Here is an 18,663-nt window from a genome sequence, read left to right as displayed (position 1 = left end):
AAAAATATTTTAAAATACTTTGATACAATCTATTATGCAAATAGACTTTGTAATTTCATTCAGAAATAAAGTGAAAATTTTAATTTATTGTGTTTGAACGGACGTTTTGATGTGAAATAGAGCAATATTTTAATATATGAATTATTTGATAAACAGTGGGGCAAAAAAGTATTTAGTCAGCCACCGATTGTGCAAGTTCCCCCACTTAAAATGATGACAGAGGTCAGTAATTTGCACCAGAGGTACACTTCAACTGTGAGAGACAGAATGTGAAAAAAAAAATCCATGAATCCACATGGTAGGATTTGTAAATTATTTATTCGTAAATCAGGGTGGAAAATAAGTATTTGGTCACCTCAAACAAGGAAAATCTCTGGCTCTCACAGACCTGTAACGTCTTCTGTAAGAAGCTTTTCTGTCCCCCACTCGTTACCTGTATGAATGGCACCTGTTTGAACTCATCATCTGTATAAAAGACACCTGTCCACAGCCTCAAACAGTCAGACTCCAAACGCCGCCATGGCCAAGACCAAAGAGCTTTCGAAGGACACCAGGAAAAGTATTGTAGACCTGCACCAGACTGGGAAGAGTGAATCTACAATAGGCAAGCAGCTTGGTGTGAAAAAATCAACTGTGGGAGCAATCATCAGAAAATGGAAGACATACAAGACCACTGATAATCTCCCTCGATCTGGGGCTCCACGCAAGATCTCATCCCGTGGGGTCAAAATGATCATGAGAACGGTGAGCAAAGATCCCAGAACCACACGGGGGGACCTGGTGAATGACCTGCAGAGAGCTGGGACCAAAGTAACAAAGGTCACCATCAGTAACACACTACAACGGCAGGGAATCAAATCCCGCAGTGCCAGACGTGTTCCGCTGCTGAAGCCAGTGCATGTCCAGGCCCGTCTGAAGTTTGCCAGAGAGCACATGGATGATACAGCAGAGGATTGGGAGAATGTCATGTGGTCAGATGAAACCAAAGTAGAACTTTTTGGTATAAACTCAACTCGTCGTGTTTGGAGGAAGACAAATACTGAGTTGCATCCCAAGAACACCATACCTACTGTGAAGCATGGGGGTGGAAACATCATGCTATGGGGCTGTTTTTCTGCCAAGGGGACAGGACGACTGATCCGTGTTAAGGACAGAATGAATGGGGCCATGTATCGTGAGATTTTGAGCCAAAACCTCCTTCCATCAGTGAGAACTTTGAAGATGAAACGAGGCTGGGTCTTCCAACATGACAATGATCCAAAACACACCGCCCGGGCAACAAAGGAGTGGCTCCGTAAGAAGCATTTGAAAGTCCTGGAGTGGCCTAGCCAGTCTCCAGACCTCAACCCCATAGAAAATCTGTGGCGGGAGTTGAAAGTCCGTGTTGCTCGGCGACAGCCCCAAAACATCACTGCTCTCGAGAAGATCTGCATGGAGGAATGGGCCAAAATACCAGCTACTGTGTGTGCAAACCTGGTAAAGACCTATAGTAAACGTTTGACCTCTGTTATTGCCAACAAAGGTTATGTTACAAAGTATTGAGTTGTATTTTTGTTATTGACCAAATACTTATTTTCCACCCTGATTTACGAATAAATTCTTTACAAATCCTACCATGTGGATTCATGGATTTTTTTTTTTATTTTTTTTTTTTATTTTTTATTTTTTTTCCACATTCTGTCTCTCACAGTTGAAGTGTACCTCTGGTGCAAATTACTGACCTCAGTCATCATTTTAGGTGGGGGAACTTGCACAATCGGTAGCTGACTAAATACTTTTTTGCCCCACTGTAGTCAGAATTATGTATTGCATACCAAATATTATTAATTTTACTATATATATATATATATATATATATATATATATATATATATATATATATATATATATATATATATATATATATATATATAATACAGATGAGATAGATCCTTTACTTGATGTATTACAAATATCGTAGTGCTTTCTATGTCATTCAACTCTGTTTTCTACGTGTCCATCCACTTCTCGCGAGATCGAGGCACCACATAAATCTCGCAGTTATGGCTGCGCCTCCCGATGCAGAGAGTTTGGAGTCACGTATCAGTGAGTGTTTTAAACTTATTCTCCTGCGCCCGTGTTGTCCGGGGACCCCGACACTGAGAAGTTACTATCCGTGAGTTGTTGTAGATGACATGAAAACTCACCGTAGCTGCGTTTGTCCCGTTAGAGGGGACTCGGACCCCGCCGTAACACCCAGGATGCTAACCTAGCTGCGGAGCTCTACCTTCCAGCTGTCAACACAGCACAGACATGCTGGCTTTGGATTTACGACTCTATAGCTAAACCGGGATGCTGGGGGCAAGATCGTGGGACCCAGAATTTGCATTCACATAGGATAGACTGTGATTAAAGCAAACCTGTGACTTCGTGGAAAAGCTCGAGAAGACACTGTCACGACTGTGACTGTCGACAGCAAGCTAGCTAACCTTACACTCAGTTAGCACCTGTCCCATGTAGTCTGCTTGATGACATGCTGGGATACACTTCTAGCCTGCTTAGTCCAAGTTTTGTACATTATATTTCGACAAGACAACCTTTATGTTTAGTGAAAGACCTCATGCACTCCGTGGCCAGTATGTTAAATATTTGTAGTTCTTTTATGAACATAGCATAAACGTCCAAAAATGATTAATAAAGGTTGTAATGTTTACTTAAACTGCCACAAAGAAGCGTTTTAGAGGCATTTTGGCGGCTATATATAGGCTGTGTCGCTGTGCTTATATTTCATTAGTTTTATATGGGTGTAATTAACTGAAGGAAGATACTAGGACATTATAACAACTCGCAGTAACAAAATCCGAAAACATAAGCATTTAAGCATAAAAAATAATAAGATTCGGAAAGGTTGGTAACATTTATACATTTTTATGTGATATCCCATTTCAGACAGAGCCACAAATCCACTAAACAGAGACACAGACTGGAGTAGCATCCATGCCTTCTGTGACCAGCTCAACAATGAGTTGGAGGGGTAAGAGCTGGCCCCAGGGCCAAGACATTATTTACACATCATTACATAATTATAGTCTTACTGAGCCTTGTGATCATGTCTTCAGAGATATGTTCATCTTTTCTACAAAAGGACAGTTTTTCTTCTACAACATTGGTAACTGTAGCTATATCAACACATATATTATGCCAATTTCTAGTTGTTTTTGAAAATGGCAAGGGTAATAGAAATTGAGCACAGATTTTTTTTTTTTGTTGTTGTTGTTTTTGTTTGTTTAGGAAAGAGCTTTTGTCAGCAGTCATTTTAGAATTTTGAATAATTTTATGCATCATTTATTTTAAATAAACCACCCCCAAAAATGTGACATGTTCATAGACCGCAGCTGGCCACCAGGCTCCTGGCCCACAAGATCCAGTCTCCACAAGAGTGGGAGGCCATGCAGGCATTACTTGTAAGTTCAGATCAGAATCAGGATCTGTTCAGTTATTTTCAGATGCTTTAGTTTCAGCTTTTGCCATTTTTAGATTTTTTTTTTTCCTACCCTTCAATTTCAAGGTCCTGGAGACTTGTATGAAAAACTGCGGGAAAAGGTTTCACAGTGAAGTGGGCAAATTCCGTTTTCTCAATGAACTCATCAAAGTTGTTTCTCCCAAGGTAGGACTTTAGGTCTCTTTGTGTCTGTGCCTCTTTGATACAGGTCTTTTTTTTCCTTCTCTCTTGTTGTTGAGCTTTTTGTGCAAATGACCTGGGTTTCATCTCCAATTTAGTACCTTGGAACACGGTCCCCTGAGCCAGTTAAGATAAAAGTTTTGGAGTTGATCTATAGCTGGACTTTGGCGTTACCAGATGAAGCCAAGATTTCAGACGCTTATCAAATGCTGAAAAAACAAGGTAAGAGTCGATCTGTCATTTGATGAATCCTGTCAAAACCCATTTTTAAAGAGTAATTATGCTGAACTTGAAGATGAAGATGCTGTAATAGAGTTGAACATTTGGAGCTGAAAATTAAAGTAATAGGCCCACGTGGATAAAATGCCTTACGTTGTAACAGATGAGGTAAATCAACTAATGAAAATGATTAGACACATTTAAATAACTCAAAACCTTCATGTTCTCTGCTTGTTAATCAGGTATTGTTAAACAAGATCCTGAGCTGCCACCTGACAAGCTACTCAACCTTCCTCCACCCAGACCCAAGAATGCTATTTTTGAAGATGAAGAGAAATCCAAAGTAAGGACTTTCGTACTAAAATATATGAATGAGTTATGTAGATGTGATGAACTAGCATCTGATGTTCTTCCTCATGTGAACTCTGACTTTCTACTTTGTCAGATGTTGTCTCGCCTATTGAACAGCTCGCACCCCGAAGACCTCAAAGCCGCCAACAAACTCATTAAGGAAATGGTCCAAGAGGTAAACACTCTTTCCTTTTCCTTCCTATTTTCTTCACCACATTCATTCGGTGCAGCGATGTGTGATTTTTAGGAACAGGAGTAAAATGGTGCACTCAGAGCGGAGCAATAACTGAAAGAGGAAATTGGGAAATTGCCCTGTGGGTGTTTCCGTCTTTTGTACTCATTTCATGTCTAACAGGAATTAGTCTTTGCTCTCATCCATGAACCTGAACTGATTTCTCCCTGACCTTGCTGCGCTCTTGCTTTACTGCCTCTGGCTGTGTTTGTTGTGTTACAGGTCACCACAGTTTGGTCTGTTCATGACTGTTTCCTACATGTGCACTTGCTTTTGGCCAAAACCCGGTATGTGTGCAGTTTGTGAGTTTGTGTCTCGTTGGTTTTAGGATCAGAGGCGTGCAGAGAAGGTGTCAAAGCGGGTGAATGCCATTCAGGAGGTAAAGGAGAGCGTCACTTTACTGACCCAGCTTCTGCAGGACTACGACAGCACGGCTACGGATCAGAGCAATGCTGAACTCATTCAGGTGAGAAAAAGACAGATGCTTTAAATCAAAAGATCACACTGTAAATCAACCTGAAGCCATCTCCATTTAAAGTATTTTTTAACGTGGCGTGTGTGCTGTGTGGTCAGGACCTGTATCAGCGCTGTGAGAAAATGAGGCCAACACTGTTCAGACTGGCAAGTGACACGGAGGACAACGACGAGGCTCTGGGTGAGCTTAGTTATTATTCATCTGCCACTGAATAGGAGCTCTCTCCTTTTTTTCCACTATCATATCACTCAAGTGATGGATGGAATGAAAAGTGAGGGAATGGTGATGGAATGAGGAAGTAAGGGAAATTTTTCAAAGGAAGCTACCAAAGAAAAAGTGAGGAAAGTAGACACAGGGACAAATGTTTGTAGTGAGTTGTATAAGAGGCTGGACACTGTGGAATGAGAAAAAAGGTTTGTACCGACTGACTGGACGGAGCGATCGACCTGGAAAGGGTGTGAGTCAGGTTAGGGGAAATGTCCTAACAAGTGAAGAGTGTGTTGAGAAGATGGAAGGAGTACTTTGAGGAGCTGATGAATGTAGAAAATGGGAGACAGAGAGGAGGAAGTGAGGGCAACTATGAAGAGTTGGTCCAGATGACATAATTGTGGAGGTGTAGAGATGTCTAGGAAAGAGAGAAGTGGAGTTTTTGACCACACAACCCTGGACAGTGAGGTCGGATCTCAGAGGAATGGAGAAGTGTTCTTGCTTTTTCAAGAACAAGGGTGACCTATAGATGGTCTAAAAAAATCTCTCTCATAGTATTTCTTTTTTTTAAAGAAATAAAGTGATGGTTTCTATTAGCGCATGAATTTATTTTTCTTTTTTGGTTCAACAGTTTATGAGCAGTCTTTCTAACAGAGGCAGGCGATTCTGATTAAATCCAGTGATAAGGATGAGCACTTTGTCATCTTTCCTCAGCGGAGATCCTGCAGGCCAACGACAGCCTGACTCAAGTCATCAACCTGTACAAGCAGCAGGTGAAAGGGGAGATTGTAAATGGAAACAACACATTAAACACACAGAAACAAACCGGTGGGTGAAGCTTTGAACACTAAAGAAGCCAAAAAGATTTTACTGTGTTACAATGAGCTGTCTAAAAGAATCTTTTAGTGACGGATCAACAGTACTGATGGATTTCTCACAGGAGGAGGCACAGCGCTGCTAGATCTGTCAGGATTGGACACGTCACCACAGTCGCCGCCTTCCTTCCCAGAGTTTCCCACTCCCACAGACAGCCTAAACCCTCCCTCACATGGGGACATGGGGATTAGTCTCCTTGATGACGAACTCATGTCGCTTGGTAATAAAACACGTCAGACAGGCGTATGTAGCATACAACTTAAATCTCAGAGTCCTGAATGGAAACTGAGGGAAAGAAAACTTTTGTTCCTAAATACTACAACACTTTGCACCTCACACAGGTTTAAGTGAAGGAACACACACCTCTAACCCCGCCTCACAGCCTGAGGACTCCACCGCATGGGACTCGTTCCAGGTGAGCGGTGGAGAAAATCTATTATTGCATCTGTGAAGCTCTCATATTTTTTTCCTGTACTCATTTTTTCTATTTATTTATTTTTTTAAACTTTCAGTCCTCTGACAGCATAGATACAGATATCGCAACTGCGCCCAGTCTCCTTTTGAGTCCAGATCCGCCTCCCCACTCTCAGCCTCTTTCATCTGGCTCCACTCCTGGGAACTCTGCCTTGGATGAACTGGACCTGCTGGGAAAAACCCTGCTGCAGCAGTCTCTACCTCCAGAGGGCCTGCAGGTCAAATGGTACCTAACAGGATTTGAGCACGATCACATTTTTGCTGAATTCATAGGAAAAGGCTTCTAGATGGCCATAATACTTTTGTAGTTTTGTAGTTTGGACAGCATCAACATTGAGTCAGGAGTTGGTTAAACTACCGTTTCTGGAAAAAGCAGATCAAAATCATTTAAGAGCTCAGAGCAAAAGTTGACGCAGAGTTGCTCATTCTTCTTCTCTAAGGGACAAGCAGCAGTCTAAACCGACTCTGAGAGACCTCCAGAACAAGACCGGGACAAACATCGCTCCAAATCCAATTCCAGCTTTTACCGCTGAACCTCCTGCACCTGTTCCCAACTCCCAGCCCAGCCTTAAAGCCACACTGCTGGATGTGTCTCCCTCTCACACTGAGGCTTCTTCTGCAGACGTTTCTCTGACTGACGTTTTTGTACCCTTAGAATCCATTAAGCCCAGTAAGTAAACGAGATCACTTATTGGTTTTATACCAAGGAAGCTTGTTTGGTTTTGAGTGTTTTGGGTATATGATGAACTAATTTCCTTTCTTTCCTGTCTTTCTGCAGGTAGTCTGTTACCTGTAACTGTGTTTGACAGCCACAGTCTGCGGGTTCTCTTTCACTTCGCTCGCGACTCTCCTCTGTCTCGACCCGATGTTCTGGTGGTGATTATCTCCATGCTTTCGTCAGCCCCTGTGCCTGTCACCAACATAAACTTCCAGACTACTGCTCCAAAGGTCAGCACTGATATAGTCCAAGGCCTTTGTCCCCTCTGTCAGATGGAGTAAATGAGATCCACAGCTGCTGATTTAGTGTCTCAGTTAAAAAAAAAAAAAAAGAGAGAGAAACAAAACAAAACCTAATGTTGTTTTTATTTATCAACTGCAGACGATGGCCGTGAAGCTGCAGCCCCCGTCAGGGACGGAGCTCCCCGCTTTTAACCCCATCCTCCCTCCTGCTGCTGTCACACAGATCTTGCTGCTAGCAAATCCAAACAAGGTAGGTCCGGATATTTCACAGAATAGATAGAAATGTCCTTGTGATGTCTGGCTGAGCAAAGGCCAGAAAAAAAGAGCCTTTAAACTGTTCAGCAATAGATAAGTGCAGCATATTTTCAGTGCTGATTATCTTGGCCAAGGTTGGAAAAAAGAATTACAGATCTAGAAAAATGAAGCCCCAACTTAATTTAATGAGAAAGCAGAATTAAACACAAGCTTGAAAGCAACTCTGCACTGGGCTGTACCCCATTTAATTATTTCTTTGGACTGTTCTTTTTGTACAGCATTCCACTTTTTAGCCTTTTAAAAACAAGAAGTTAAAAGAAATTCCTATCCCAAAATTATTTTGACATTCATGCCCATGATTAATGAATTTTAACAAAAACTACAGATGTGACAGAAAATAAGGAAAAGCATAATGGGTCCATTTGAATCCCGTCATCTGATGGGAAGGTCAAGGAGCCTGTCATTCCTCTTGTCCCAGAGCATTAATCCAAGCTGTCATACTTAGCCTCTCTCTGCATGTGTTTGTGTCTCAGGAGAAAGTGAAGCTGCAGTACAGATTAACCTTCACCATGGGAGAGCAGGAGCACAGCGAGAGCGGCAGTCTAGAACAGTTTCCGCCTCCGGAGAAATGGGGGAACCTATAGCATTTAAACACAACCACAACCTGACAGACTTTCTGCTCTCAGACTCGCCCCCACCCCCTAAACTGACTCCTGGGCTGGAGGCCTGCTGAAACCTTTTTCCTTTGCAGTCATGTTGTACTTTCTTTGACTGGTATTGATTGTGTTCCTCTGATTACACTCATGCGCAGTCAGTGTAATGTGTGTACGCTTTGCTATAACAAGTCACGTGTCTAGGTCTAGTCTGCTGTATGTGGTTGCTTAAACAAACCTGCAACAGCTGCTTCATAGTTGTTGCAGTTGTTTTTTTTTCTTTCTTTGTTTTTTTTAAACACAGTGCTACAAAGGAAGTAAACTACAACAACTGTGTGCATATTAGGTTATTTGGTGTACTTTATTTTTCACCTCAGGCAGTCGAAATCCATTATCAGCCGTTTACCTTCACATCAGCATGCTGCGGTCGGTGAAAAATGGGACACAGTGCTTGCAAAACCCAACGTCAACACAAAGCGACTCTTAAGTTTGCAAAACGAGGCTGAACTGAATCAACTTGTTGTGGTGTCTGTTTACGTTGATTGCTTTTCTTTCACATTGACTGAGTGCACTTTGTGATCACAGAGAATGATTGTTTTAACACTTTTGTTTTTCTAGCTGACCCCTCGAATCTTGTGTAATGAACAAAATTTACTGTTAACATCAAAGCTGTGTATTTTCTGCCATATGTGCCTATTTTGCAGTTCTAATATTATTTAAAGTTCAGTTTTCTTTTTCTCATCTGTTACATGTTTGTCATCTGAGGCGTGCAGATTCAGATACGTATTAATATAGTCATCTTTAATACGCTATGAGTTCAATTTTGAGATTAGTTTGACATTTGAGTTGTTGTGTAAGCATTTATTCGGAAAAATGGAAAACTTGAGCATATGCAAACTGAGCTGCACTCCGGTGCTCTGAGCGCGGTGTCCGTCTCAGACGTGTTCAGATCGTTTCTACAATCTGCGATGCATGACAGCCATGCTGAACACTTCCTCCCACAGGATCCCGATCACATTCCACTGCACTAATTTCCAGTAAGACTGCTTTGTTAAATGCCAGATATAGCAGTTCTGTTATGTACATTTGAAATGTGTGAGAGCATAACACTGGTAAAATGGGGAAATAAAATTTATTCTTGGTGATCAAAAGAAGTGTTCAAGTGTTTACAGAAACACACAAACATGTCCTGTACACCAAAGAACTTTATTAAACATGAAAAACAAATTTAAAAAGGGGACTTACTGTTTGCTAGGAAATCTCATTCATCACTGCTGCAAAGACCAGACCACACTGGTGATCCTCTAAACAGGTAAGCCTCAGGAGATTTGTTAGTAAATACAAACTTAGAAATCACTAGTTGGTAAGGCCTCAATTTGCACCTACATAATGAGATCGAGGTAAAGCTCAAAGAAAAACACTCCAATGTGGTAAAGGTTTTTAACCCACTTTTTTTTTTTTTAAATCACATCAGGATCTGTTTTTAATATTTCAGAAGGATTTTTTTGGCTTCCAACAATGATCTGAAACAGAAAAAACAAAATTAACTTCAACACCTACCTTTGCCATACCTACACAGAAAATAACACTATCAACCTCTTGGAAGTAGCTCACAAAGAGATTCACAATACAAAACAGCAGCTTTGCTTTTTTCCATCCAATACAGCTGCAACAAACTAAGCTAAACGAACACAGAATTGCTTTAAACCAACTTTAAGCTGAAAAAAAAAAGTTTTCCACGCAAACACCTGAAGCCAGTCGAAAACTAATGTTGAAGAAATGAAGATCTCTCAGTCAACTAAAACATGCTTTTAACTGGAATGTTGGAAGAGCGATAAAATGAAAAATTCAACACAAATCTGCCCGGGTGTAGTTTGTGTTGTGCTGTGTAACACTGATGCACATACGACATCATTTCCTCCCAGACAGAGATGCCGGAGGAGGCGCAAACTGGAATGGCGAGTGCCCCATCAAACCCATCATAGGCTGTGGAGGGTTGAACTGCTGAGCCATTAGAGGCTGAGGGCCTGATGAAGGAGGTGGGGCATTCCCCGCAGCGCTGCCTGCTGAGCTGGAGCCACCTCTGGAGCTGCTGTTATTCTGGTACTGGTCATAGGAGCCGGAGCTATAACTACGTCCTCCATCCCTGCTGCTGCGATCTCTGTAAGAAGAAGATTGATCCCCATCCCGGCTGTTTCCGCCGCGGCTGTAGCTGCTGCCACGGCCATCCTTTGAGCTGCTGCCCCCACCAGCAGAACGCATCCGACGATCACACTCATCCTGGTACATCATGTTGGGATTGTTTGAATTGGAGTTGCGGAAACGGGAACGGCCACCTGGGAATTAAAAGTTGTAATGAAACTGCTAGCTCATTCATTTACCCAAGCATTTGTTTATGTGATCAATCACTTGCACCCTTAAATACAGTCAATCTATCCTTCACATACTACCAAAGCTCATCCCCATTTAGGCAAATCAATAAAGACTCTTCTGTGGTGCAGAGAGCTCAGCAGTTAAACGGTTTAAGCAACACATGATGCTTAAACCGTTCCTCACCTCCTCCGCTGCGTCCACTGTCGGCCAGCTGCAGCAGTTTGGGATTGATCGCCTGCCGGGCTTCCTCCAGGACCCGGATCAGCTCTCGGGCCTGCCGGAGGTTCCCCGGAGTGAAAAAGGTGTAAGCGGTGCCTTTGTTAGTGCTGCGAGCTGTACGCCCGATGCGGTGGATATAATCCTCGGATGAGTTAGGGTAGTCATAGTTGATGACAAACTTGACATCCTCCACATCTTTGGCAGCAGGGGAGAAGAGGTCAGTAACAGGGAGGGAAAAGATGCAAACAGAAGTCAGATCAAAACTAACGCTAATTGACTTTTACATTATTTTGAGTGTTCATTAATTTTGTCTTTTAAAATGGGAACAGTCACACAGACAATAACTGCAAGACACCCATCGTCCTCTGAAAGCATCACTTACCAGTCAAATCATCGGCTATTTGTACTCTGCACGCATTTAGAAAATGACCTAACGTGCCAATTAGAAAAACAAATAATGTAGCAGAGAAATAAAGTATGTGCACACATGAAAACAGGTTACATGCAGTCAAATATAAGCTGCAAAAATAAGGAAAAAGTTGCAGTATGAGAATTTGGATAAACATTAAAAAAGAAACAAATTTTCAAAGGCTGTGACCCTAAAATTAAATATATGATGTAGAGAAATTTCTGACAGAAAAGATTAACTCAAAGTTAAGAGGTCTGTTTCTCATTACAGTTGATGAAGGGCTCAGAAAACGCTGCTGATTAGAGAAAATGGACGTCTTGTTTTGGAAGCATAATGACAAAGACTGGCGGAGGAGGAAAAATAGGGAAGGGGGAAGGGTTAGGTACAGTACTTACCCTGTAATCAGAGATTTAGGGATTTCCCTCTCTGTCCCCCCACCCATCACCAGTCATGGGAGGTCTGCAGGGGTAGGAGGAGAGCGCACCGGACAAATGCAGTCCCTTCTCCAACCTCGCCACTCCTCCACAACCCTCCCAAAGCTGGAAGCTGTCTGGGCCAGAGCTCCAGCTGGACTGTGCTGGGTTGCGGTCTTACCCTACTCCTAACTGTGCTTCTTCGTGTGTCCTAGCCGTGATCGGCCTGGAACCATTACTGCTGGGCTTATGTATGTTTCTAGAGGAAGAGGTCAGTGGAGAGGCCTTCTAGATTCTTTTATGTCAACTTCAAGGATCTCGTATCCTTGCCATTTTTTAGATTACAAAGAAGTGGTGATACTAACTTCTAATTAAGAGATTGGTTAGTGAAAGAAGTAGATTTTTTCGAACGGGCTTTGACTAGTGCTGCTTGCTCCAAATGCCTCCTAGGTCACGTCAAAGGGCAGTGGTATTACCGAGCCCAGCTTTTCAATTTTCGTAACAAGAAACAGACACTAAAGGAGGGAGGACGTTCTCTTTAAGAGAGATTTGGGAGTGGGCTCTGCCAGGGAATGTGCTCTAGTTCTTATGATGGTATTTAGAAAGTCTGACCTGGTGATCTGGTGTGATGTATACAAAGACAACAGGCCAAGGAGTTCAAGACAAAGGGGAAAGTGAAAGCTGTGGGTTCAGGGATAGAGGTGAAAGGGACAAAAACGGACAAGTCAGAAATGTTTAAAGGCAAACAAATAGATAAATAAGAGACCAAAATGAGAGGGGGGGGGGTAGTGAAAAAAAGAAGAAGAGAAGGAGGGATGAGAGAGAAACAGGCAGACAAATTAAGAAAGACAGAATAAAAAGGAAGGAGAGTGAAAAGGAGGGAGACTGATCACAGTGAGGTGGCTCCTCCAGGACTCCTGCCAGCCAGGACCAGACATGACGTCCTCAGAGGGAGAGGTTGGCCTGGACAGCCAGTGGTGGGGGTGGTGTTGGGGGCTGGCATCAGGGGGCAGTTCAGAGGGAAAGTCTCCAGAATAGCCGCCCGTGCCCGGCTCGGCTGCTTTCCACCCTCATTTCCTGGCAGGTGTTTCTGTCTTTATCGTCTTGTGACACACCACTGCAGCACATCTTCACAAAACTGTTTTCTATTTAAGTGCATTAGCTGAAAGTTCAAATTTAGGCACAATTTTATGAGTTTGTTATTGAATGGACTTGAATCTCCTCGAGGACTTTACGGGAAAGTTTTCTTAATCCGTTACAGCCGTTAGATTGAATACCGGCTGTGAATATGAGTGAATGTTATCAGCAAGTGCTTTGGGTTCATCCCTCTGTTGATGGCATGCCAAATAAGAGTCCAGCCTCCTCCACGCCCCCTTCTTCGCCCTCGAGCATACGATCAAATTTTGGAAGCCCAGCGGCACCCTGCGCTTGCCACTCCCTCCCCGCCCGTCATCACCCAGGCTGCCAGTGTCCTGGAAGGCGGGGGGAGAGCTTCATTAGCGGGCTCTTTGTTAAGTTTTCAGCAGAGACGGCCGTGTCTGGGAATCAGATTAATCAGGCTGTCTTTCTCCCCAAGACAGCTTTCGATTTGTCATGCCTAGGTCCGGCTGCAGGCTCCCGAGAGCCTGTGTGCTTCTAGTTGCCAGAAGAGAGACTTGAAACAAAAACAACACAAATAAACAAAATGAAAAGAAAACAAATGAACACAGAATTAGGTTCAAAGTTGGACTGTTGTGCTGTAAGGGGCTGCTTGGCTAGCCTCTCCCCTTACATCGTCACACTTCATTCAACATCAATCCTTCGTTCGGCTTTCTTAGTGTTTCTTTAATAAAGCAAAGAGACTTCAGTGTCTGGAGGAAAGCCTGCTTCAATGACATACTTCTTAGATACACACTTTATCTGAGAAGCAGCGCATGTGTTTGTGGTTGGCCTTTGATAAATTTACTGTGAATAAAAATGCAGACAACAGCCAGATCAATATATACTGATCATTATCATTCTAAATACTGAAGAGGGAAATATATTGCATGTATGTGGGGCTATACTTAGGAAATTACTTGCTTTATACTTGAGCACACATGACATACCAAGCCCACGTGAGGCGACGTCAGTAGCTATGAGGATGGGTGCTTTGCCACTCCGAAACTCTGCAACATGAGATGAATAAGAGGTGATTAGGATCAGCTAATTAATTTAATTCAGTTCAGTTTGTATAATTATGCAAGGAGAGCCAACACATGGTTCAGGGCAGCACAACACAACAGTACAAAGAACTGTCGTACAATGAAATGTCAGTGAGTGTGTTTATTGTACCTGATAATACCCAGTCTCTCTCTGGCTGACTCTTGTCACCATGAATACACATCGCTGGCCACCTAGAAGACAAATCAGCAACTTTAACAGTGCGTCTGTGTGTCTCTGCTCTTTTGATTTTCTCTACAACCACTCATCTGATGTACTACAAACCAGTGATGGGCAATTCAAGCAAAAGTACAATTCAATATTTACAGTGGACCAATTTGACAAGTCTTCAATTATTGCTCCTAAATGACTGTGCTTAGCTAAGGCTGTGGAATAGCTTAAAAAGCTCCAATAGCTCCAGTCCATATACACACTCCAGTGTTAAACTGCCCAACTTCAGCATAGATCATACGACTGGGTGACATCATGGTGTCCATTCTTTATTACAGTCTGCAGTTAAAACGGATGCTGGGATGAGTTGGTATACTCACCCGTCACGTCTCATCCTACGTGTCAGGTCATCACACCGTTTCTTGGTCTCAACGAAGATGATGGTCTTGTTTTCCTTCTCAGCCATAATCTCTTCCATCAGCTGGATAAGCCTGAGAAAAGCAAAAGAAGCAAATGCATTATAATTAAAGGGATGTAAACGCACACACCAAACACAGCAGATGCTGTTATTATTAACGTGAGAAGTTAATTCCTATGTGACCAGATCACCAAACTCTTACTTTTGGTCCTTTTCGCTCTCCACGCAAACGTCAACAATTTGAAGGATGTTGTGGTTAGCGCTGAGCTCCAGAGCTCCAACATTGATCTGGACATAGTCCTTCAGGAAGTCCTCTGCCAGTTGGCGAACTTCTTTAGGCCAGGTAGCGCTCCACATCAGAGTCTGTCTGTCCGGCTGGGCAAGAGAACCCACCAAATAAAAAACTATACACTAAAACAGCTTTGACTTCAAACATAAGAGTAAGCAGCAGAAAACAGAAAAACAAAGAAAAAAAACCAAAAAGACAGAGATACAGCCTTTGAGTATTAGCTTTTACCCTGATCTGATCCACAATTTTGCGTATCTGTGGTTCGAAACCCATGTCCAGCATGCGGTCAGCCTCATCCAGAACTAGGTATGTGCAGCGCCGCAGGTTGGTCTTTCCAGCTTCTAGGAAGTCAATGAGACGACCCGGAGTGGCGATGCAGATCTCAACGCCTGGACAAGACAATGTTAGCATGTTTCAGTATGTAATATAATCAGTTAAACTGAAAATAAATAAGTTACAGACTAATCGAAAGTGGTTCCCAAAAGGACACAACTGTATGGTTGCATGCTCTAGTAGTCTTAGTAGTCTTCACCTCTCTCCAAGTCTCGTATTTGAGGTCCCTTGGGAGCACCGCCGTACACACAAGTGCTTTTGATGCGTGATGACTTTCCATAGTCATATGCCACCTGCTGGACCTGCTGAGCTAGTTCTCTCGTGGGGGCCAACACCAAGCACTGCACAGCACATATATAAAGCCACATCAATCCTCTCTTTAGTGTTTTAGTTTTACGTTGTGCTTTGAGGTCTTTAATATAATTAGGTTATTCCAAGGCAGACTACTCAGTGATTAGTGCTCTCCTTTTCTCTTCACGTACAATGGGTCCATCTCCACGCTCCAAGTAGGGCTGATGATTGATGTGCACGATTGCAGGCAGGAGATACTGAAAGAAGAAAAATATGGAAGACTGGTTCAGTCTTCTTTCACATCTTTCACCTGTGAAATTCATCTGTGTGGTGCGTACAGGTGAAGAGGAAGACACATCTCACCGATAAAGTCTTCCCAGAACCCGTCTGAGCAATGCCCACCATGTCTCTCCCACTGAGTGCCAGAGGGAAACCTTGAGCCTGAATGGCTGTTGGTTCCTTGAAGTTTTGCTGCATCAGTACATCCATTACATATTCTAGTCGGAAGAAGCAAAAATAAGGGACGATAAAGTATCTGGTTATGTATGTCTGCAAACTGTCCACAGTGCTGCAAGTGTATCCATGAGTGCATGTGCTTACGAGGAAACTGTGCATGATGGAAGCTGGTGACAGGTTTTGGGCAGCCTGAGCCTCGGACTGTGATTTCTTTCTTTCTGCGATACTCCTCAACATCATACTGAGAGCAAAGAGAAGAAAAGCAACAAGTGAAGACAGACAAAACAACACAACAGGTGCAGCTGAAGGTCAGACTGTGACATGACGGACATAATACCTGGCTCATTCGCTGCACTTCGGAATTTTCATTATAGAAGTTTTTCTCAAATTTAGGAAGCTCATTCAGGTCCCATCTCTTCTTTCGTAAGCGTTCCCCAGGATTCCGAAACTTCTTACCCGGGGGTGGTCCTCCTCTGCTTGATCCGAATCGGGGATTGCTGGAATATGACAACGAACTGTAAGGTCAATGCAACCGCTGCTAGTCACAATAAAAACATATAATAGGGTTTTATGATAACTAACTAGCATTAGCTGACAAGCTAACTTAGCAGTCCTCTTACCCTCTGTCACGACCACGGTCTCGGTCTCTGTCTCCGTAAGAACCTCTCATTTTGAGGGCTCTTATTAAGTTTTGCTAATGGACCTTTATCTTCTACAGGTTGTACGGCTTTTGCTTACAGATACTTTTTCTGGCCTTGCTTGAAAACTCCAGAAGCTTCACTCGGCGAGACCGTGAATTAGCTTGGAAAACTGACTAAATCAAAAATAAATTAAAATGTCGTCTTCGTAAATGCCTGCTGAAAAGTTAAGTAGCACAACCCGCCATATTTCCGTTGTGACAAGCGTCGTTAGGGTTGCAATAGTAATAAGACGCAGGAGATGGTTGTGTTGTTGTTAGCTTAACACAGAACCGGAAGCTGCTGTGACTGGCTGGCGGCTGGATAAGCCCCGCCCCCATACTGTGAGTGACATATTCATGGCACGCGTACGTCTGTTTACTTACTTGGCCATTTATTAAACAGCTTTGGAAACTTAATGCAATACACTCACTGGCCAGTTCACGTGGTCAGCTGCTCCTTAAAACAAACAGGCCATCAAGATGAGCCGCTGAACTACAAACCGAGCTTTAGAATTGAAGGCAATTTAAGTGACTTGGAAGATGACATGGTTGTTGCTTCCAGTCGGGCTAATCTGAGTATATCAGAAAATAGTGAAATATTACGTTTTTCCCACATCACCGTCTCTAGGGTTTACAGAGAATGGTCTGAGAAAGAGAGGGAGGGGGGCATAACTACTAAATACCAAAAGTTGAGTAAAAAACAAAAACTGTCCAAAACATTACTTGAACAATCGTCTTTCTGTCAATGGTGTTTGCAGGGGTTCTAATATTCTGCTAATGACAATGATGGAGTCTACAAGCCTGCAAAAACTGCCAGAAATGTCTTTTTATTTTACTATTCATCTTTTATTTATTTTTGAAACATCAACACAAATCGATATAGCATCAAAACATGTCATATTACCAATATACAAACAAAAAAATATCATACAACACAAAATTAAAAATAAAACAGGAGTATATATGAAATGAAACCATTAAAACACAAATATATTCAAACAGAGCACTATACCAAGCAATGGCGTCCCAGTCGTCGTCATAAAGGTTTTGCAGCACTAAGTTTGACTTTATTTACAGCGTTCCTTCCATTTGGATATAGTATTTTCTGGATTAAAATACAATAAGCTTTGCAAAACTATGATCTGACAGTGTTTTGAAGAAAATGCTCAAGTATGAAACGCTCAGAACAAACACACTCGACCTTGATTTTAACTGAAGCAATGCAGGTTTAGTAGAAAGATACACAAGTAATGCGGTCACTGGGGCAGGAGGCGGCTGGATGGGATGTGGGTCACAGATGGAATCCAAACACTTTCACCCACCTTCTATTGGCTGAATATGATTTTCTCATTAGGACAAACTGAAAACGCACACATCACTTTGGCTGGTTTGACTCCTTTTCTCACAAAAGGTTGGGCTGTGATGTACTATGTGTCGACCCGCAGTCACTAACTCCAGTCTGTTAAATCAATATACACTCAACGTAAACAGAATCTCAGCTTTTATACAGCTGTGCTCTGCCATTCAAACATTTAGAGCCACAAACCACATGCAAGTTTCATACCATACCAGCATATTAAACATAATTGGATAAAATATGAATGCATAACTTAAACAGTTCCAGCCATCTTTTGGAAAAAGAAAACATAATGCCAACCAGAGGATTTCTGGCCAGCCCGAAGGAGTTTAGTCACTTTTCGTGTCCCTGTAAATGTACTGACAACCAATTTTAAAATGCTCAATATATTCAAGTACAAATGTGATTTCAATCTGATTTAAAGCCTTGTTTTCACCAGCATATCTTTGCATTCTCTATCTGTAGCGGCTAACAACGTGACTTATTTGCCGCTGCTGTCGTAGTGATGCCATTGCAAATGACACCAGCAGAGGCAGGGCCGATCTGTGCAGCACGTAATGCCATTAATTATGAGATCACAATCCAGGGCGCATCACAGCTGGGCCGACTATGCAGGAAAGTGCTGCTCCATCAGTAATCTGTAATCTGTGTGGGCGTTGTCCTTCCGTCAGTCCTCCTGCCTACGCTAAAAATCTCTCCTACAGCTGTTAC

At 42.6% G+C, this 18,663-nt stretch overlaps 2 protein-coding genes across 2 annotated transcripts; one reads left to right on the top strand and one right to left on the bottom strand.

The window, feature by feature from the left end:
* The first annotated feature begins 1,979 nt into the window (after positions 1-1,979).
* LOC113021179 (ADP-ribosylation factor-binding protein GGA1-like) lies at positions 1,980-9,505 on the top strand. The gene is made up of 17 exons (XM_026165670.1): positions 1,980-2,085; positions 2,929-3,013; positions 3,368-3,443; positions 3,548-3,646; positions 3,760-3,883; positions 4,123-4,223; positions 4,326-4,406; positions 4,792-4,929; positions 5,037-5,118; positions 5,860-5,973; positions 6,086-6,241; positions 6,363-6,436; positions 6,534-6,721; positions 6,936-7,165; positions 7,274-7,443; positions 7,595-7,705; positions 8,244-9,505. The coding sequence occupies exons 1-17, from the start codon at positions 2,043-2,045 to the stop codon at positions 8,352-8,354; spliced, it is 1,983 nt and encodes a 660-aa protein (XP_026021455.1). The 5' UTR covers positions 1,980-2,042; the 3' UTR covers positions 8,355-9,505.
* A 45-nt stretch (positions 9,506-9,550) lies between these two features.
* LOC113021180 (probable ATP-dependent RNA helicase DDX17) lies at positions 9,551-16,930 on the bottom strand. Its single transcript, XM_026165671.1, has 13 exons — positions 16,537-16,930; positions 16,254-16,413; positions 16,061-16,157; positions 15,824-15,957; positions 15,652-15,717; positions 15,369-15,510; positions 15,065-15,225; positions 14,750-14,922; positions 14,510-14,620; positions 14,091-14,152; positions 13,865-13,924; positions 10,920-11,150; positions 9,551-10,699 (listed from the first exon to the last, which is right to left on the bottom strand). The coding sequence occupies exons 1-13, from the start codon at positions 16,584-16,586 to the stop codon at positions 10,275-10,277; spliced, it is 1,872 nt and encodes a 623-aa protein (XP_026021456.1). The 5' UTR covers positions 16,587-16,930; the 3' UTR covers positions 9,551-10,274.
* Positions 16,931-18,663: the final 1,733 nt, after the last annotated feature.

Source organism: Astatotilapia calliptera, chromosome 4 (genome assembly GCF_900246225.1).
Source record: "Astatotilapia calliptera chromosome 4, fAstCal1.2, whole genome shotgun sequence".
Classification (NCBI taxonomy): Eukaryota; Metazoa; Chordata; class Actinopteri; order Cichliformes; family Cichlidae; genus Astatotilapia; species Astatotilapia calliptera.
This window is presented reverse-complemented; position numbering and strand designations above follow the sequence as displayed.